General features: G+C 36.3%; 1 protein-coding gene across 2 annotated transcripts in view; it reads left to right on the top strand.

Moving 5' to 3' along the window:
• The window catches only part of LDAH (lipid droplet associated hydrolase), a 141,429-nt gene that overhangs the window by 25,148 nt on the left and 93,543 nt on the right, over positions 1-22,738 (top strand). For both annotated transcript variants that reach the window (XR_008379646.1, XM_053589131.1), the window contains exon 4: positions 16,735-16,904. Coding sequence is in view for 1 of the 2 variants with exons in the window: in XM_053589131.1 (XP_053445106.1) it covers positions 16,735-16,904 (170 nt within the window). In the remaining variant the exon portion in view is untranslated. The remainder of the gene's footprint in view (positions 1-16,734; positions 16,905-22,738) is intronic.

Below are 22,738 nucleotides of genomic sequence, written 5' to 3'. Positions count from 1 at the left end.
GTGGGCAAAAAAGTACCGTAAGTCATGTTCTTTACTCTAAAAAAGCTTTCTCATGTTTAGGGAAGGATTAAATGACAATCTCTGGCCTGCTGATCATGTAGATACCTATGGAGTAAGTAAACGAAGGAGAAAACAGTGTGGGTTAGAGAAGACTGTGGAATAGGGCATCTTATTCAGCTTGCACTACTGTAGCAGAATACCATAGACCACGGAGCTTATAAACCATAGAAATATTTCTCACAGGTTCTTGAGACCAGGAAGTCTAGGGTAAAAGTGCTGGCAAATTTGGTGTCTAATGAGGACCAAATTCATAGGTAGCATTCTTCTTGCTGTGTCATCTCATGGAGGAGAGAGGAAGTGAGCTCTCTTGGGACTCCTAAAAGGGCACTAGTTCCATTCATGAGGCCTCTTCCCTTGTGACTCCACTCAATCCTAATTGCCTCCAAAAGACCCTACCTCTCAACGCCATCACATTTGGGGATGGTGTTTCAACATGTGAATTTTAGGGGGATACACACTTTCTGACCATGACTGAGATTTGACAGTTGAGTAGGATTTGGGTTTGGAGGGTGGAGGTGGGTATCAAGGTATTACAGGCAGAGGGAATAGCACAGAAGGGAGCGAGATTTAGTGGACGTGTTACTGCTCTGCAGGGCCAGGATTCCATGTGGTGCACTGCTGGACAGCTTTCAAATGGAGGATGTAATACATATTCTAACTTACAGGAATTCTAGCATGTTCACACTTCCAAAATATAAAAATAAAAATGAGAGAGGAAAAGAAAAACATAATGTAAATTCTCTACAGGCTTTCTATTCAAGAGTGTTTTGTTTGTTTCTTGGTTAACTTGAGGTTAGAGAGAGGTGGCTATGGCTTCATTACCTAGTTTGCTCCTGGTTCCTGATATGTCTCTCCTGTGGTATAGCATCTTTTTATACTTACTGAGCTTCTAAGTTTCAAAGATATGCTACTATAAAGTTGCATTTTATATTTGTGATCTTTGATATTATATATTCATGATTATTTTAGACAATGATTTACAAATTGAATATACAAAACCTGCACTCTATGGATGATCTAAGTGAGCAGTCTGCAACCATTTTGGCACCAGGGACCAGTTTCATGGAAGACAATTTTTCCATATTCTGGGGTTTGGGAAGTGGGACAAGGAGGCAGAGCTCAGGTAGTGATGCAAGTAATGGGGAGGGATTGGTTTCATAGAAGACAGTTTTTCCACAGACAGGAGGTGGGAGAGGAGAATGGGATCGGACAGGAGGTGGAGCTCAAGCCGTGATGAAAATGATAGGGAGCAGCTAGAAATACAAGTAAGCTCAGCTGGCTCCCCTGCCGTTCATTTCCCGCTGTGCAGCTCAGTTTCCCTCCCTCCCTCACTCCCACCACCCCCCACCCACCACCAGCGGTGGGGCAGGCAGTGGAGGGAGGGATGGGCAGGTGGCAGAGCTTGGGTGGCGATGCTATGCAACCCAGACCCGGATTTAGGGACTGCAGATCTAAGTGATAGTCAAGGCTACTTTTGATTATGTTTATTTTTAACTGTGTATTCTGACTTTAGCCTCTGACAATCACATCAGATACAATGTTTTGTTTCTATTTTTAAATTTGAATATAATGACAATAAATATGATTTCTATATGTGAACTCTTCTGAATACCCTGTAAAGAAGATTAGTTTATTAATCTATTATTAATTTGGGTCAGTGTACATGTCAGATAACAGTACCAATTTATCCAATTTTATCTAGTTTTTAACCTTATATTTTGGAGCTAACATTTTAGCACTAGGCAGTAGTATACTATTTATTTATTTATTTGGAAAATGGTTTAGCCTTTTTTTATACTAAAAAGTCATGCTTATTATTAAAAATTTTATACAATATGGAAAATTGTGAATAAGAAAATAAAAAAATTAGTTGTCTATAGTTTAAAGGTTGAAAGGAATACTAAAACTTCATAATGTTTTGTTTTAATTATGCTTAAACATTTTCTACCCCAAGTTAAACAAACATTAACACCTTGGCACTGAGAGATGGTATTTTCCAATGCCTTTAACATTGTGCAATAGCGGAGGGGTTTTCTCCAGGCTGACATTAGCATCTGGGAACTGAGCACCAAGGAGTATATTTTTGTGCTTTTTTTTCCCTATGATAATGACATGATAAAGTGTGCATCTTAAACCTTAAACAGTTGCATTTAAATGTTTAGGGTTTTTTCCCAACATTTATTGGCTTCTTATTACCTATTTAAAAGGTTTTGTTGGTGTATGTTATACACCAAGAAAATATTTGGTATAGAAAGATTTTAAAAACAAATAGTGGACTTCCAGTTTTAGCTCTAAAGTATAAAACATGGAATTTGATGCTTCTATTCTGACAACAAGAAAAAGCTGAACAGATTGAAAATCATGATTTTTCTTAGACCTATCAGACAACTGAGGTCACGGAACAAAGTGCCACCTAAAATCTGGAGAGAAAGAGGAATACGGTGAAGGTCAGCCAAAGCAGAAGATACTAGAGCCATAGCTGGTAGAATATATAAGTTGTCATTCTGATGAACTGCAGAAGGTGAATTGCAGACTGTTTTGAAAGTGAGAAACATTTGCTTGCTTTGTCTTGGGGACTCCCCCACTTTCACGGAAATTACTTCAGGTACTCCGTGAGGTTCTTTTGTGAAAATCTATGAAAAATCCCCTAGAGTTTTTGTTAGGAGTAGAACAGAAGTAGCCATTTTGCAGTATGCCCAAAGCATTCTCATTAACAAAGGCCAATCTTAAAGGGAAAAACAATGGCAAGAGCCTTAACCTTACCTGAAGGAAGGACAGTTAGCTATCTTCAGCCTTCTCTAGCCTTCTTGTCTCACACGCTAGTGAGAAAAAAAAGCTGATAAATACTCTAGGAGATCACAGCACTGGACCCCAGCCCATTAAAATACTGAGGTTTAGTCAAAGTTTATATATACTGGTCCAAGTGCAATGGTATTTACAGCTAATTGGTCATAACAAGTTACAGATTCCTTTGTTCCTTCTCCACTCACACTGCTTCACTTGACTAGCCTAAAAAAAAAAAGAGAGAGAGAGAAAAGGGTGTAGGATGCCTTCCTCCCCCATATTTTACCACCTCATCAGCAGGTCTCCCCTGTTATGAAAGTGGATTGTTTAAGTGATTTGTGGGAAAAAACAAAGATAACAGGGGATAAAAATAAGGATGCTACAGGAAACTGAAGCATCTGGCACTTACAGGTACAGCACACATTAAACACAGCTCAGCTCCTAGCCACATTAACTTAAAGCCTCACACCGAGGTCTGTTTACCTCAATTCCTGTCACCCAATACATCATGTTCAGCTTTAAACAAACAAACAAAAATCATAAGGCATTTGTAAAAGCAAGAAAAAACAGTCTGAACAGACAAAACAAGCATTAGAGCCAGATTCAGGTGCAGGCTGTTCCCGAGTTACAAACATCCTACTGACATTCAACTCAGACTTACAAACAGAGGCTATTACAGTAAGTCCTCAAGTTACAAACATCCTATTGATGTTCAACTCACACTTAGAAATGAAGGCTACTACAGGTAATAGGTAAATGTACCTGTTCCAACTTACATACAAATTCAACTTAAGAACAAACCTATGGAACCTTATCTCATTGTAACCCGAGGACTGCCTATATATGCAATTCCAAATTGATTTTGGAATTATCAGATAGAAATTTGAAATAACCATAACTAATATGGCAAGGACGCTAGTAGAAAAAAACATGGGGAACAGATGAGTAATGCAAGGAGAGAGCTGGGAACTCTCAAGAAAGAATCAAAAAGGAATACTAGAAAATGCTGTGACAAAAATGAGCTTTTGAGTAGGCTGGATACAACTGAGGAAAGATTGAGCTTACATATAGCTCAATAGACACTTCCCAAACTAAAATGCAAAGAGGAAAAGTAATAATTAGGAAAAGATAGAACATCCAAGAACTGGGACAATTTAAAGAGGTGCAATATATGCATAATTAAAATATCAGATTGAGAGAAAAGAGAGAACAGAGCAGAAATAATTGAAGTACTTAATGCCAGACAACAAAATACAGGTCTTGGAAACTCAGAGAACACTAAGTAGGGTAAGCAAATACTAAAAATCTTCACCCACATAGGTCATATTTACATTGCAGAACACCAAAGACAAAGAGAAAATCTTGAAAGAGGGCAGGAAAAAACAACTTACCTATAGAAGAATAAAGATGAGACTAACAAGGAACTTCTTCTCAGAAACTCTTCAAACAAGAAGAGAATGGAGTGAAATATTTAGTGTTGAAAGAAAAAATACCACCAACCTAGACTTCTTTATCTAGTGAAATTATCCTTCAAAAGTCAAGGTGAAATAGACTTTTTCAGACAAATAGTGCTGAGGAAATTTGTTGTAGACCTGCCATCTAAGAAATATTAAAAAAAGTTTTTTAGGGAAAAGAAAAGTGATAGAGGTCAGAAACCTAAATCTATATAAAGAAAGAAAAAAGCATGGGAGAAGGAATAAATAAAGGTTTAAAACATTTATTTTTTTAATTCTAATTTGATCTAATAGCCTTTTGTCCAGAATAATAAGCGTTAACAATGTACTGCGTGATTATAACATATGGATAAGTGAAATAAATGTTAGTGATATTTTAAGAAATGAAAAAGAGGAATTGTGAGTGTTCAGTATAATGTACCTGGACTAAAGGTGAAGTGATACAACATTACTTAAAATGGATTTAGATAAGAGGAAAAAAGAAAAGATTTGCATTTGGCAAATCCAAGGGCAAACACTAAAAAAAAAATTTTTTTTTTTGTTGTTGCAGTTTTTGGCCAGGGCCGGGTTTGAACCCACCACCTCCGGTATATGGGTCCAGCACCCTACTCCTTGAGCCACAGGTGCCACTCCTAAAAAAATTTTGTTTAGAGGGCGGCGCCTGTGGCTCAGTCGGTAAGGCGCAGGCCCCATATACCGAGGGTGGCGGGTTCAAACCCGGCCCCGGCTGAACTGCAACCAAAAAATAGCCGGGCGTTGTGGCGGGCGCCTGTAGTCCCAGCTGCTTGGGAGGCTGAGGCAGGAGAATCGCTTAAGCCCAGGAGTTGGAGGTTGCTGTGAGCTGTGTGAGGCCACGGCACTCTACCAAGGGCCATAAAGTGAGACTCTGTCTCTACAAAAAAAAAAAAAAAAAAAATTTTTTTTAGAGAACTATGATATGATAGAGAGAAAATGAGATTACATAAAATATTCAATTACAGCTAAACAAAGCAGAAGAAAGGTAGATAAAAAGAAAGTATAACAAATAGAAAACATTTATACATATGATATTAATTCAACAATGTTAATAATCACTAAATGTGAATGGTATGAATACACTACTTAAAAGACAGATTTTGGAGTGGATTAAAAAAGATCTAACTGTATGTTGTCTATAAGAAACCCAGTTTACAAAAAAAAAAAAAGAAACCCAGTTTACATATGAAGATGTGAATTAATTATAAGTAAAGGGATATTAAAAGATATACATGGTCTCACTGATCAAAAGAAAGCTAGAATGGCTGTTTTAATGTTAGACCACTAGACTTCAGAGCAAAGAAAGTGTTAGGGATAAAGAGAGGTATTATATAATGTCAACAGGATCACTTCTCTAAGGAAATGTAACAATCCTTAACACATATGAACTTAACAAAGAGGTAAAAAATCCATGAAGCAAAACTGATAAGACTGTGAGGAGAAATAGACAAATCTATTATAATTGGAAATTTCAACTCCTTTTTCTGTAATTGATTGATCCAGAAAAGAGAAAGCCAATAAAGATATAGTTGAACTGAATACTACCATCAATCAACCTGATTTAATTTATAGAGGACTTTATTCAACAATAGAATACATATTCTTCTCAAGCTTACATGGAACATTTATTAATTAGACCACATTTTGGGCCACACAACACACCTGAGCAAACTTAAAAGTGTATAAATCATACAAAGTATGCTCTTAGACCACAATGGAATTAAGCTAGAAATCAGCAACAACAACAAAAAAAAAAATGTAGGAAATTTCAAATATTTAGAGATTAAACCGCACACTTCTAAACAACACATAGGTCAATGAAGGCTGAAGAGTAATTTAAAAATATTTTGAAAACTGAGGTTATAGGGCAATATACCTTAATGTGTACATACAAGTGGAAAGACAACTTAAAATTTTGGGGATATGCAGCAAAAGTAGTACATGGAAGAAAATTTATAGCTTTGACTTCATATATTATAAAAGAAAGAAGATCCCAATTCAATAATCTAAGCTTCCATTCTAGGAAACTAGATAAAAGAAATGAGAACAATGAGAATACTAATCTATGAAGTTGAAAACAAGGAATCAGTAGAAAAAATTCACAAAACCAAAAATTTGCTATTTCTTTGAAAAGACCAATAAAAATTCATGAACTTGTAGCAGGACTAACCAAGAGGAAAAAAGAAAAGACGCAAATTACCAATATCAGAAATGAAAGAAGAGCCATGATTACTGATTCTATAGATATTAAAAAGACAATTAACTTAAATCGACCAATTTCTTGAAAGGCACAACTGTCAAAACCCACACAGGAAAAATTGAACTACCCAAACTTGATAAGGATGATATAAGAAAGAAATTATAGGCTAATATTCCTAATGAATATGGATGGGAAAATTCTTTTTTGTTGCAGTTTTTTTTGGCTGGGGCTGGGTTTGAACCCACCACCTCCAGCATATGGGGCTGGCACCCTATTCCTTTGAGCCACAGGCACAAAATTCTTAGTAGATTGCTAGCAAACTGAATTCAACAATACATTAAAAAGATCATAATCAAGTAGGATTTATCACTGTGATGCAAGAATGGTTCAACATATGCAAGTTGCTAAATGTCATACACCACATTAAATAGAATGAATAAAAAAATTATATGCTCTTCTAACTAGATGCAAAAAAATGCCAGTTAACAAATTTCAACATTTTTTCATGATTAAAAACTTTCAACAAGTGTAGTATAGAAGAAATGCACTTCAACATAATAAAAGCCATATATGACAACTACCAACTAATATCATGCTCAACGGTGAAAATTTGAAAGCTTTTCATCTAAGATCAGAAATAAGAAAAGGATACCCACTGTGTTCCTCTAAGATCAGGAGTAAGACAAGGGTGCCCGCTCTCACCACTTCTACTCACCATAGTACTGAAAGTCCTAGCCAGAGTGACTAGGCAAGAGAAGGAAATCAAGGGCAACTTAACGAGAAGGAAACAAGTTAAATTATCTGTATTTTCAATGATACAATTTTGTATATAAAAAATCCTTAAAGATGCCACCAAAAATCTATGAGAACTAATAAATGAACATAGTCAAGTTGCAGGGTACAAAAATGCAACAAAAATCAGTCACATTTCTACATACTAATAATAAACTATCTGAGAAAAAGATAAACATTCCCAGTCACAGTAGCATCAAGAGCAATTTAAAAAGACAAATACTATATGATCTCCCTTGTATATGGAATCTTATAAAGTTGAACTCATAGAAATAGAGTAGACCGAAGGTTGCCATAGGCTAAGAAATGGGGGATAGAAGGGATGTTAGTAAAAGGGTACAGACTTTCAGTTATTAGTACTACATATAAGATGAAGGAGTTCTGGGATCTATTAATAATGTACAGTATTATGATTATAGTTAATGCTGTATTATATACTTAAGTCCATATTTTTTATGCTAAGAGAATAGGGATAGAATAAAAAATTAAAAAAGAAATTGAACTAATAATAATGAACTTCCAAATATGAAAATGCCAGTTTCAGATGGTTTCAATGGTGAATTCTACCAAATATTTAATGAAATTATACTAATTCTCTATCTATTCTAGGAATTCTAGAAAATAGAACCAGAAGGAATATTTCCTAACTCATTCTATGAAAGCAGCAGTGCCCTATTACCAAAACCAGATAAAGACATTTATAGTTTCCAAGAAAGGAAAACTATAGACCAAAATCTTTTCGGAATATAGATGCAAAAATCCTCAAAAAATATTATCAAATTGAATCCAACAATGTACAGAAGGAAATATACATTATAACCAAGTGGAATTTGTTCCAGGTATACAAAGTTGGTTTAGCATTCAAAAATCATTTAATGTAATCCATCGCATCAACAGGCCAAAGGAAAAAACTATATGTTGAATCAAGTGAGGCAGAGAACATATTTGATAAAATAAAACACCAATTTATGATAAGAAATCTCAGCAAACTAAGAATAAAGGGAAATTTCCTCAATTTGATACAGAATATCTACAAAAAAACCCTACAACTGATGTCTGACTTAATAGTGACAAATCAGATGCTTTCCTCCAAAGATTGGAAACAGGAAAGGATGCCCCTCTCACTACACCTTTTCAACATCATATTGGAATTTATAGCTAGTGCAATAAGACAAGAAAAAGATTGAAAGGCATGCAGATTGGGAAGAAAGAAATACAGCTATCTTTGTCCACAGATGACAGTATTATCTATGTAGGAAATCCCAAAGAATCAACAAATAAAACCTTTTGGAATTTACATAGCAATTATAACAATATCGTAGGATATAAGGTTAATATATCAAAAGGCAATTGCTTTCCTATCTAGCAGGAATGAAAAATTGGAATTTAAAATCAAGAGCACTTTGTATAAAAGTAATCGAATATTGATTACCTGCAGTGAAAGATTTTAAGAACATTAGTGAAATGAAATTAAACATACAAATTGTGTTGCCTTAATTAAAAACGTCTATGTTTTGGTGGTTAGATTCTACTCAAAGCAATAACCACTACCCAAAAGAAAAAATCTGTTTTGACCATCGTTATACTGAAATGTGAATGAAAATGAATAAAATATGTAGTAGATACTTGCTCTGCTGTGAAATATTGTTAAAGATACATCTTTATTGTTTTAAGTGATGTCTTTATATATGCCTTAAATTAGCAATTTAATATCATATGTTTCCTTTGTTAGGAAGTTTATATGTCTGTTTAGAAAGTGTGCTTTTGCAAAAAAAAAGCAAAATCAAAAAAAAAAAGAAAAGAAAATGTGCTTTCGCTATCTTATATTTAGAAACAGAGCTTTTAAACAAGCTTGTTTTCTAGGAAGAATTTTTACGGGGAGCTGGAAAATAGTGGAAACATAAGATGCTAGTGTAGGGTGATTCCTCTTCTGTCGTATTCAAACTACCTAATAGTGAGTAGCTCTTATGTCTTATTCTTACATTCCTACCTTGTTGAGAAAAGCCATCCATAGCAGACAGAGCTATATATTTAATTACTTAATCAGAACTACATCTAGCAATCATAGCTATCTTAAGTCATACTAAAGATGGAAGCAAACATGAACAGAACAGGTATAGCAACTTTGAAAGTTGAAAATAGACTCAAAAGGCCAGGCTCTGTGGCTCATGCCTGTAATCCTAGCACTCTGGAGGCTGAGACAGGTGGATTGCCTGAGCTCTTGAGTTGGAGACCAGCCTGAACCAGAGCAAGACCCCTAAAATATCCAGGTGTTGTGGCATGCACCTATAGTCCCAGCTACTCAGGAGGCTGAGGCAAGAGAATTGCTTGAGCCCAAGAGTTTGAGTTTGCTGTGAGCTATGACGTAACAGCACTCTACTGAGGGCAACAAAATGAGACCCTGTCTCAAAAAAAAAAAAAAGGCTCAAAGATCCTCCTAGGTCAGGGCGTATATCGTAATCCCCTAGCAGATTTATTAAAACAGATAGCCACTTGCTGAGTTGTTGATTTAGTAACTCTGGCGTAGAACCTGAGAATTTAATTTCTAACAAGATGGTACTGATCCTGAGACAACATTTTTGGAATCACTACCCTAGATCTTCACTAATAAACACTGATGAGGAAAACCAGTAGAAAGTATTGTGTGTGTCTGAATTTCTAAGAGATGTATTTAATTCTTGTTTAAATTGACGTCTTATTATTTATAACTTTTAATACACTTATTTCTGTTTGGGCTGTCTATGTTCTATTGAGTTAACAACTTAGTAATTAAAGACTGGGTTCTTTGCTACCTAATGAGAACAGTGCCATCTAGAGGCATTAGCCCAAAGGGACACAACAGGGCCAAAGGAAGCTATGGTTTCTAGAAGGGGGTGTGGAGGCAATTCTTAATTCTTCATCATCATCAGGAATTTACTGACACTTCAGTAGGTTATTATGTGTGGTGCTGCAGGAGAGATACAGAGAGATAGACATGCCAGTCTCCACCTTCTAGGTTGGTGATCTGTGTTCTGAGTAGCCCAAAAGTCCTGTGAAAGTTAAATGGGGCCCCCATTCAACCAAAACAGTTCTATTTTCATCTGTTTTACATTTTGGAGGTTATGCTTGCAAATATATGCTATAATAGATAGCTTTTGATAAATAGGACAGATGTATTATTCATCAACCAAGATTATTGTACTATGGTACTGGTTTTCTGACTTCTAAAATATGATGTGAAAAAATATATAATCATTGAGAAAAAGAGCATAAACTATAGCCACACATCAAATGTTGAAAGTGCGTGTGAACAGTTGGAAATAATATTCTAGTTGCACCATATTATCACAATAATAAATTGAATATAATTGGGAGAACACATGTTCAACAATGTCAGAGGGGATGGTTCAAGAAGAAGAGTGTGAAAAGAAAATTTGAGGATTAGAAGTATATGCTGTTTTCTGGCTTTGATTTAGAGTCAGCTTACTTGATGGGAGATATTGTTTCAAGTCTTTTGTTCAGAAAATGTAGGGTGGTGCCTGTGGCTCAAGGAGTAAGGTGCCCGACCCATATACCAGAGGTGAAGGGTTCAAACCCGGCCTTGGCCAAAAACTGCAAAAACAATTAAAAAAAGAAGTATATCCTGTTTTCTGGCTTCGATTTACAGTCAGCTTTCTTTATGGGAGATATTATATCAAGTCATTTGTTCAGAAAATATAAAACCTACAAATCGTGTTGGTTTGGTGTTAGCAGGTAAAAACATTACCTAAAAAAGTTATACAATCATGCAACTAAGTTGTGAGTTTGAGTGATGCTTAGTCCAAAGAAACAATAAACTACTCCCATCACAGTCCCCCAACTTTCCCTCTTTTCACGACTGAGAATGGCAGAGGAGCATGGGGGTAAGATGGAATTACTAGAAGAGCCCCAGTCCGGAATAATTAGGCAATCCAATATCAGGGCTCCCAGTCAAAAGAAAGCAAGTAAGTCTCTACATTGGAAGAAGCAAAAAACTAAAGAGCAGACCAGGAGAAGTTAGGAGTCAAGCAAGTTTCGGGCTTGCACTAAAGTTCATGGCCTACTATAACACAGGTCAGATCGTTCTGTCCCTGTCTTCGCAGTCCATAGGCATCTTCTTACTGATCATGGGACAGAGTCCACAGTCCTTGGTGTGACGTTCCGGTCTTACATCATCTACACTCAACCTTCCTCTCTAATCTTATTGCTCTACCTCTTCCTATAATCACAAGTAGCAATAGGACTCAAGGCTGTTTCCAAAATAATACTTGACACTTAATATGCCTTTGGCTTTTATTGTATAATCTGTTCTCCTTGCTAAATCTCTCTCCTGTTTCCTGTTGAAGTAGCAGAACATTGGCTTTAGTCAAGTGGAAAGCATAATTTGGTGACCCTGTTTTATTTTAGAAGATACATGCTTGGAGTTTACAAAACTTTTGTTTTTTAAGTAAGATAGCAGCATTAAATAGAATGCTTATCTGTCATCCCCTCACTGTGGTGCATACAAGGAGAGATAACAGTTGCACCAGTTTTTAAATACAGGGAGCTTACAGAATACTTAGAGAAGCTGGGGATAGATGAGCCTAAACTATGAAAGCATACTTTCACATCAGCTTAGTGAACTTTAAGGACAGTTGTGAAAGGACAGCCTTTTGGATCAGTGGATTAAGTAAGCGTAAAGAATTAGGGGCCATAGTTCTCATCTATCTGTTTCACTGATGTTTAGCATGAACCCAGAAAAGTCCTTTGAGGCTTCTGTGGTCCGTGTGAGTAATAAATAAATCAATGGTGGTTTTTCTCAGTAAAAATAGATGTAAGATATATAGGAAGAGCATATCAAGGCATTCCTATTGTTAAAAGTCTATTTTGAGAAATTTTTAAAAACATTAAAAAGTAGTTGTGTAATAGTCCAAGATCCTGTTACTCACAATTGACTATAACACTGCCATAATTACTTCGATATTTTTTTGTCAATAGAATAAATGAAATGAAACTGTACAGGAAAGTTTTCTTGTTTGTATCCCATTTTCATAAATGTACTTCATGTCTCTTTTTATATTTTTTGTTACGTATGATAAACAATATCTGATTTTGTTTTGTGTATTTTAAATTTAAGGAGTGAACTATATTTTTGTCCAAAGCATTCTTTAAAATATGAAATACCATTTGTAGTCTTTTAATTTTCACATGTTATTTAATTAAAGTTATTATTAAGATATAGTTTTGGGGGGCAGCGCCTGTGGCTCAAAGGAGTAGGGCGCGAGCCCCATATGCTGGAGGTGGCAGGTTCAAACCCAGCCCCAGCCAAAAACCGCAAAAAAAAAAAAAAAAAAAGATATAGGTTTGGAGTAATGATGAGGCCCAGGATGGAAGAGTTTAGTGGTTGAGCAGATTCTGGTTTGAGATGTAGAGTGTTACTATCTGCAGACTCAGTCCCACCAGAAGCTCATGTAGGGCTGATGTCCAATCTTACCAGTTCTGTGGTCATAGATGACTTGTAAATACTGTTCGTGTAAAAATAGTTAAATTCATGCATTTATATTCAATGTATAGCTAGATACACATATGTAGGGATAATAAATATATAGTTAAATTTCAATTAGTATGCTTGGATTCAAATATGTAGTTAAATTTATATATTTATAGTAATGTTCATGTATTAAGAATATCTTAGCACTCATACATGTAATCCTAGCACTCTGGGAGGCCAAGACAGGTGGATTGCTTGTGCTCAGGAGTTTGAGACCAGCTCAAGCAATACTGAGACCCTGTCTGTACTAAAAACAGAAAAACTGAGGCAAGAGGATTACTTAAGACCAAGAACTTGAGGTTGCTAGGAGCTGTGATGCCATAGCATTCCACTCCGGGCACCAGGGTGAGACTTTGTCTCAAAAAAAAAAAAAAAAAAAAGGATACCTTCTAGTTATTTATCTTGGGTAACCTGGAGGAAGGTAAAGTATGTTGCAAAATGCTTGAGATACTTCAGTATTTTATAATTGTGTTTTTATCCATGTCTATTTCCTCTTATTAGACTATGACCTTCTTGAATGCAAAGGTAATATATTTTTATCTGTATTTTTAATATTGCCAAGAACTAATTAGTCACTGTTTTTCTTCAGAGTAGTCAATTTAGTTCACATGAAATGGAAGAAAATAATAATTATCAGATTTACCTGTGTCCAGAAGCTGTAAGGGATGCACAATATTTTAATTTAAAATTGGCAACAATTTTAATATCTGGAGCAATAAATTTGAGCAATTAGGTGAAAAGTAAATGTGATTTACTGGTATTATTTAATTTCTTTATGAACTACTTCAGAACAGAGTCTATATACATTTGAAATAAACTCTAGAATTGATGGATGAGCTGTGAAGTGAATCTAATACAGACGTGTCTGAAAAATAGGGTCAAGTTCTCAGAGGGAATTGTCAGTATCATATTTAGGGCAGTTATTGGTAATGATATGGTGAATTGGATTACCTATCAATTCAGACAGTTCTCAACAGTTCTCAATTTAGAAATAGGTTATGTTCCAAATGTGCTTAGTTGATTGTAACTTGGAATACATTTTTTCCCTATAGGAAGAATGGTGTAAATAAATAAAGCCAAGCATGTAGTCCCTTAACCTTTCATTTTTGTTAGGAAAATAATATATTTTATTTGCTAGTAAAATTAAAAATGATAACATACTTAAAATTTCTATCTTTATGTAACAGAAAGTACTTTTCCCATTAATCTCATTACTTAAGTAAATACTAACAAGTAGTATATATATCTTGGAAATCTACTAAGCAATTTTCATAGGTAAAGTCAGATCTACCTCTGAAATATTCTGAATTATAATGTTCGTTAAAGTTTATCTTGTTTTAAATATAATGTTTTAGGGCCTTATTTGTGGTATTGGTGAATTTTAAAGGTTTAGTGTATTTAGTTCATTTTCTTTCTCTTTGCTTTAACCATGTAAATGTTCTTGGTATATATTTGGGGGAGGACTTAAATGACAAGAATTGAAGTGACAGCAATTTTATCAGACCACTTATGCCGGGCACCTACCCAGTAGCCTTGTTATCTCTACTTTATAGATAAGGAAACTGAAGCATATGGTAAAGGATTTGCCCAAGTTACACAGGTTGAAGAATGCTGAGCTGGGGTTCAGAACCAGATTTATTTTATCTTCACTGCCCTTGATCTTTGTTCTACAACTACTATCCCAGTGAAGGAATACTTGGACATTGTGAAACACTGTATTTTGAAAAAGAAGTCAATAAACAAACATTGTTGGTATCGTATCACAGAATGATGTGATCACTTTGGGGTAGAGTGATTTGAGAAGCAGGGTATAAACCATTCAAAACTGAATATAATATTTAATGAATAAAAACGGGAATTTGTAGTCATTAAAAGCCCCAGCAAACTCAGGTTCTGGATTCTGTCTCCTTCCAATTCTGTTTAATGCTAGCTTCCTTATTAGACAGAGAGTGAATTCTGGGCTGACCAGAGAAGAAGGGTTAGGGCAGAACATGTCTGCCCTGGGAGAGTAGCAGTACCTGGGAAATGGCAAGTGAGGCTCATTGATTCATTAAAAAGCTTTTCATTAACCACCTGACTTTGGGAAACAGAGATAAACAAGACATCAGTTGTAAACTAGGAGCAAATTAGGAGTAGTAGGGTGAGATCAACAGAAGAAAAAGGAAGGCTTCTTTCCTCCCACATAATAAATCATGAAAGGGATCATACTTGCTGTAAGTTTGAAGGATGAATAGGACTTAGACTAACAGAAGATGAGCACTGAAGGAAAAAACAATTGCAGACAAAATTGAAGAGCAGTCCTTCATGATGAGTTTGGAGCTCTTGAATGAGCCATGCTGATTATAATTTGTAATCACTACCTTGCAGGAGTCATGAGAGCAAAAACATTAGTGTTGCAGTTTTCAAATTTTAGGAAGCAATTGACTACCTTGTGATATCTTGAAATATTCCATCTTGCCATTAGGTCATATGTATGTTCATAGGGAAAACCTACTGATGTTTTCTTTCTTTTTTTCTTTTTTTTTTGAGACAGAGTCTCACTATATCACCCTCAGTAGAGTGCTGTGGTGTCATAGCTCACAGCAACCTCAAACTCTTGGCCTTAAGTGATTCTCTTGCCTCAGCCTCACAAGTAGCTGGGACCACAGGTGCCCACCACAACATCCAGCTATTTTTGTTGTTGTTGTAGTTGTCATTGTTGTTTAGCAGGCCTGGGCCGGGTTTGAACCCATCAGCCCCAGTGTTTGTGGCCCGGCGCCCTAGCCGCTGAGCTACAGGCACGGAGCTCCTGTTGACGTTTTCTATCTTACAGTATTAGAGTTGGCAGCATTCTTAGGAATCATCTAGTCAGTTCATGTTTTCACTCAACAATAGCATTTCCTGTGTAATTGTCACAGAGGACACAGATGAGAAGATGGGCCTTGTCTTCAAGGAACTAAGCTTAAGAGAGGAAATAAACATATAAAAGGAGAACATACAAGTTTGATAAAGTGCTGTGATAAAAGAATTAAGTCCTGTTTAAGTATCAAAGAGAGCTCATTCATTTTTCTTGAGGATTAGCTAGGTAAAGTTTTAACTCAGTCATGAAGAATCTGGAAAACAGTTTATTTGTGACATCAAAGGAGAATATTTTAGGTCAGGACCTTGCTGATTAAGGGGAACAGTTTATAACATTTCTACTCAAGTTTTTTCAGTCTAAATTCTTTAAACAGAGAAACAAAGATTATCTCAAATAATAAAGCATTGTCACAGACTTTTTTAGTTGCCTATTAACAATATAAGTTAGCTGGCAAGAGAATCACTTAAGCCCGGGAGTTGGAGGATGCTGTGAGCTGTGTGATGCCATGGCACTCTACCAAGGGTGATAAAGTGAAACTCTGTCTCTACAAAAACAAACAAACAATATAAGTTAGCCTAAAACAGTGGAAACTTAGAAGTGTAAATTCTCAGGCCTCGACCCAGACCAACTGAATCAGAAAACTCAGGTGGTAGGACCTGTATTAATAAGCCTTCCAAGGGATTCTGGTGCAGGCTCACATTTAGAGCTGCTGGACTAAGCAACATTAGTTCATTGAACAGTTGACAGTTCGTGGACTTGAAAGGAGGACAGAGAGACCAGGATTTGAATGGAATTCTCCCAGTTAATAGGCCTGTGACCGTTAGTAACTAATGTCTATGAGCATTGGTATCTTCACCTATGAAATGGAGGTAATAATACTTCCTTTCAAAGGTTGTTATGAGGATTGACTGATATACTTTGAGTACCTAGTGTTATAACTGGCACACTGTAGGCTTTGGATAAATGGTTACTACTATTGTGACTGTTCTGTTTTTTTTTTGGTATTTTTACAGTGATTACACTTACTTATTGCATGAAAATATGCTCCTATCTTTGCTTTTAGATCCAAATGCTCAAGACATCAAGGACATCTATGGACTGAATGGTCAAATAGAACACAAACTAACTTTCCTGAGAACTCATGTGCCAAAGGACATGAAGCTTGTGCTCATCGGCCATTCAGTCGGCAGCTATTTTGCTCTTCAGATGTTGAAGCGTGCCCCTGAGCTTCCTGTAAGTATGTCTTGGGGGTGACTGAGAGAGCTTGATTGTGTACTTGGACAGATCTTCCTCACGTTTCCTTTGCTCTTTTGCCTCTTGTTTACTTGATAAACAGAACCAAGAGGGGGATATCTGGCTGCTGCCTTTATCATCATGGCCATATTGCTGTGGGCCTGTGTGAGCGTATATTCATGAAGTTCCCATGAAATTCCAAAAAATTAATGCTGAAGGAGATAGGAATTTTCTAAATGAATGTCTTTGAGTCTGAGGTTATCTGAAGTTGTTATGTTACAAATAACTTGCTATCTTTTATGAAAAAGAACATTGCCGGCCTAGATAGCAATCTTTATTGGGAGAATATTTTACAAGTATTCATGCCTTCTTTCAAAAGCAAGAGGATGTATTATCTTCATCATCATTGTTTGTTGGCAAACAGCTCTCCTTATGGAACACTTAATCTTTATTTAGTTGTAAGTCTGGATCTTTACCTGCTCTATAGCCTGGCTACCTTTTTGGGACATACATTTATTCGTTTATTCCCAAATATTTATTGTGTACCACTATATGCCAGATATTAAATGAGGCACTAGAGACACAGAAACCTACTAAAAGTGCCCAGGGAAGTACAAGAACTACAAGGGATTTAAAATAAAACAAAAATTTGTGCTTTCACTAACGTGTACCATTGAAATGACCCATTGAGTGGATGCAATTCACAAGATAATTTCTTTATTCAACAAATATATATTAAGCCCTTGCCATATGTCAGACACTGTGCTATGCTTTGAGGATGTCCCAGGAATAAGAGAAGACAGTCTTTGAGGTAAGAGAGCCTGGAGTCTACTGGAGGAGACAGACTAACCAACAGGTGCTGCTGTCTGATGTAAGGACAGGGTGTGGGGAGGGTGGAGTGCTGTTTAATCTAGGAATCTGAAGCTAGGATAGGAAGAATCCTTTCATGTCCTCTTTGCCCTAGGAGTTTGAAGTTTCTCACTTTGTATAACAAAAAGTCTCTAAGGGGCTCTTGAGTCTCTCTAGGAGTTTGTTTCTTTTCCTAACAGTTTTACATGCTTCTTACAATTGCCCTCGGAAAAAATACAACTGTAGCCTCCTTGGTTATACTTTTATCTTATCAAATGGAAGCTTTTAATTTTCTCTTACTGTTATAAAAAATGTATTCTTTCATTTCTAAATGTGAATTCAATGAATTAAAGATTGCAGTCCATTCACTGTATTATTGCTTCTACTCCACTGGGTTTTTATCCCTAGATAAGACATTTTAATCAAAAGCAAACTTTATTTTTTGCTTTTAGCATTTTGCATGGCTGCTAATCTCCTTTGTGTCTTCGAAATCTTCTTTGGTACTATGTTATATGGTCACCATCCTTCCAGTTTCGGTGGTTCTGCTGTGAGGTCAGTTGCTATGAGCTCTGATGCTAGAACCAGGACACCTATGTTACAGTACTTGCTATTGTTTGTTTGTTTGTTTTGTTTTTGTCTATGTGACCTTGGACAAGTTATTGAGTCTCTACTCAGTTTCCTGATCTGTAAAACAGGGATAAATTATATGGTCTTCAAAGGATTTTGGTGAGGAATTATATAAAGTACTAAGAATGGCATCTGGAACTTAAAAGTTCCATACAGTAGGACCTCTGTAAGTTGACCTCACCCAAGGGACTGTAACAACTGGTCAACATATGTAGGTGGTCAACATAAGGAACTAGGCCTCATCTTAAGGTCATCTTAAGAAGTGGTCAATGTAGAGAAGTGTCAACTATGGAGGCTGTACTAAACTAGCCATCATTATTGTTGTTATTATTATGGAAATAAAACACTAGAATCTTTGCTCAGTCATTAACTACTGTATTAGTTATCTATTGGGGTATGTCAGATTGTCCCCAAACTTAACAATATAAAATGAGGTACCTTTATTCGTTCACAGTTTCTGGTTAGAAATCTGGCCACAGCTTAGCTGGGTTCTAAGCTTCAAGATCTCTCACAAGATTATTGTTAAGGTGTCTTCCAGAGCGGCAGTCTCATGTGAAATCTTGAATTGAGATAGATCTGCTTACCAGCTCACTCACATGGTTATTGGCAAATTTAGTTCCTGGCATGTTGTTGAATTGAGGGCCTAAGGTCACCAGTGGCAGGAGGCCCCCTCCTTAGCATGTCCTCTCTCGCTTGCTTCATCAGAGCAAGCCTGGGAGAAGAACTAGAGAGAGCGCCTCTTGGCAAGATGGAAGTCACAGGCTGTAACCTAATTACAGAAGTGACATCCCATCACTTTCCCTGTATCCTTTTTGTTAGAATCGCCACTAGTCCAGCCCACACTCAGGGGAGGGAATTACACGAGGATATGAATACTAGGGCATCCTTGGGAGCCATGTCAGAAGCTCCCAGCCCCACCACGCGAGAGTTAGCATTTCACCTGTGTAGTGTGGCTATGTCAGTAAACATGTATAAACTCAAGTGCTGAATTTATTTTCTGGTATTGAAATGACTTTGTCCTGTCAAATAAAAGGTAGAAACTGACATGAAATATATTAGTCATTTCGGGTGTCTTAAAAGTTTTAAAAATATTTAAAAAGATACTTGCAAAGTTGAAATATTAATAGTATCACCAGTGAGTCTATAAACATTGGGAAGAAAATACTCATTTCTGAGTTTTTCACATTCTATTAACTTAATCACAAAAGATCTGTCCTTCTGTTTTTGTTTGCTGCAGATCTTTTCACATGTGATGTGGCTTCTCTTTTGTGTATGTGAAAACAGTTGTTCAACATGTTAGTTTCGAGCCCTTCTCTCCTTTTGATTCACGGTATTGGGAAAGAAATATAATGCATCTGAAGGTTAATGTGCCTTCTTATAACTTCTTCAGCTTCTCAATTTTCTAATTATTGCTTTTCAGGTGTCCTTGCTTTTATAGCAATAGTGGTGAAGAGGGGGAAAAATGATTAAACATGACGTTAACCTAGTTTATTTGTGGAGATACAACTCAAACTGTGATTATAGGGTTTTCAGAGAGACGTGAAACTCTGTTTTAGCTTCTTTAAAAAGGTGTGTTCTAGAAAATAATGTGTGCAATAAATTGTCTAAAAGGTCACCTCTTTGAAGGGAAGAAGGGGAGGGCAGTGAACATCTGTGTGATTTATTATTATTATCATTATTATTATTATTCAGAAGCTTTACCTTTCTTCAATTAAATACATTGTTGAAATTCCCTTACCCCCACCCATTTAAACACCTGGGCCAGTTAATATGTGGGCATGATCACTGCCAAAGTGTTGAGATTTCAGTGTCTCTGAGCTACTCTAAGCACAGTGCCTGCATGCCTGAAGTTAGCATGACATGCCCCATTTAAGATGCATTTGACAACCACATAAGGTTGTGTATGCCAGAGTGTTACAATCCTTAATCTTTTTGCCAAAAATAAGTTAGCTATTATGTTTTATAACATATGAAGTGTGATAATAAGAAACTTGTGTTTCCATCTCCTCTGTTATTTTTGCTGGAATATTTTACTCCCATAAGATTTTGGGTTCTTATGTGTAGTTTAGTAGATGGTTTATTCAGTTTTATTTTGGTTCAGTTCTTTACAATATTTTTGTAATTATTCCATTGGTCTCAAACCGTTTTCAGAGAATTACTGTATTCATCAGATATATTCTCTTACCTATATTTTAGTACATTGAAAAATGTCTCTTTAAAAAGCTAGTATTTAAACTTTTCTTTCTTTTTTTTTTTTTTTTATTAAATCATAGCTGTGTACATTAATGCGATCATGGGGCACCATACACTGGTTTTATAGACCGTTTGACACATTTTCATCACACTGGTTAACATAGCCTTCCTGGCATTTTCTTAGTTATTGTGTTAAGACATTTATATTCTACATTCACTAAGTTTCACATGTACCCTTGTAAGATGCACTGCGGGTGTAATCCCACCAATCACCTTCCCTCCACCCATCCTCCCCCTCCCTCCCCTAAACTTTTATTTCTTTAAACAAGTTTGATCCATAAAATTACAAAACTTCTTCACATATTTTGACAGCAACCAAAATAGGGAATTTAAAAAGAAACTTGAGAAAATATGTGATTGGAAGACTATAATATAGTAGTTGTCATGACTTATTATAATAAACATAATTTTTTGTAGACTCACATGATCTTAGAACTGAGGGGCTTTAAAGACAATTTAGCCCCATCTTTCATTTTATAGGTGGGAAGTGAGAGAAGGTACTTTGCCAGGATTTGACCTTGGCTCTATGCTTATATTAGCTGTGGAATATGCTTATATTAGCTGTGGATATAAGGAGAATCTAAGAAGAGGGCTGATGGCTCTTTCAACCTTTGAATGATAGAGCAGAGCCTACAGACGTTACTATATGTCCCTGTAGCGTACACAGCTACTAAATTCATGTGACTTGCAGCTCCAGGAGTAGGAGACCCTATGAATGAATGCTCTAGCATCTGGGGTCAACATGGCAGTGGTGTCACCATGGCAGATGACATGGAAACAAAAAAGTAGTAGTCTCTACTACTGGAATCTTCTTTCTTTCATTATCAATCCTCTCTGTGTTAAAAATGTGCCGTCTGGGGCGGCGCCTGTGGCTCAGTGAGCAGGGCGCCGGCCCCATATACCCAGGGTGGTGGGTTCAAACCCAGCCCCGGCCAAACTGCAACAAAAAAAAAAGCCGGGCGTTGTGGCGGGCACCTGTAGTCCCAGCTACTCAGGAGGCTGAGGCAGGAGAATCGCCTAAGCCCAGGAGTTGGAGGTTGCTGTGAGCTGTGACGCTACGGCACTCTACCGAGGGCAATAAAGTAAGACTGTCTCTACAAAAAAAAAAAAATGTGCCATCTGATTTTGCCAATAAATTGTTTGCTCAAAGTTCGAGATTGGGAGTTAAAAGCCCTTGATTCTAACCAGGGGTCTGTGGTGAGTTGTGGGATGAACTTCAAGTATTTTAACTTTTATTTTTCTCTGAGGATTTATATGACATTTAATGATGACACATACTCCCCCTCCAAAGATATCAGATCTTCATAAACTTTTTCTTTTTTATAGGTCCTCATAGACTTATTTTTAAATTTTATACGTTATTTGGCCTTTCCTGGAGAAAATGCACAACAACATAGAGCTGCCTTTGTCTGACTGGTTGGCAAAAGTATCTTCTCTCTAAATGAAATTTCCAGATTACTTAAAGTCATTTCTTTAAGGGCCAGAACATTTTATCCTGTTGGACAAGAATTTGTCTAAGATGCATTACATACTTATCTGGCTTCTTTAACAATGCATATCAACTAATAGAGGAAGTTTCCTTAGTCATTCAAGGACAGTGATAATGGCAATGTCATTTTGATAGGTGCTAGAATAAAATGTATTAGTCAAAGAGATTTTGAAATATTTTAGGTGGGAGTACTTTTTAGAAAAAGTTTCTCATGTGTGTCTATAGTTTTTCGAGGTGCCACTTCTCTTGTAATTTATTGCTGCTAGTTTGCCATGGATAGAGAAAGCAGATAACCATGTTATCGTTTCTCTCAGTAACAATGAAGAGATCCTACATAAAGATTCAGAGTAACACTGACAGGATCAAATGCATGGGTGTCATTATCACTCACAGCTTGTCTTTGTTTGTTTGGGGTTCACCAAAAGGGTATTTTGGGGATTTTTAATACTCAAAATTTGAGAGACTTAAAATACATTATAGCTACAGCTAAGAAGCTTGAAAAACTTTACTAGTAGAGTTAGGATAGCACATTATTAATAGATCATATATGTGTTGATTCAGGATTATGTCTTATCTATACTAGAGAAAAACTGTATCCAGGTCTTCTGCCAGCAGT

This window comes from Nycticebus coucang, chromosome 4 (assembly GCF_027406575.1).
Source record: "Nycticebus coucang isolate mNycCou1 chromosome 4, mNycCou1.pri, whole genome shotgun sequence".
In the NCBI taxonomy this organism is placed as follows: domain Eukaryota; kingdom Metazoa; phylum Chordata; class Mammalia; order Primates; family Lorisidae; genus Nycticebus; species Nycticebus coucang.
This window is presented reverse-complemented; position numbering and strand designations above follow the sequence as displayed.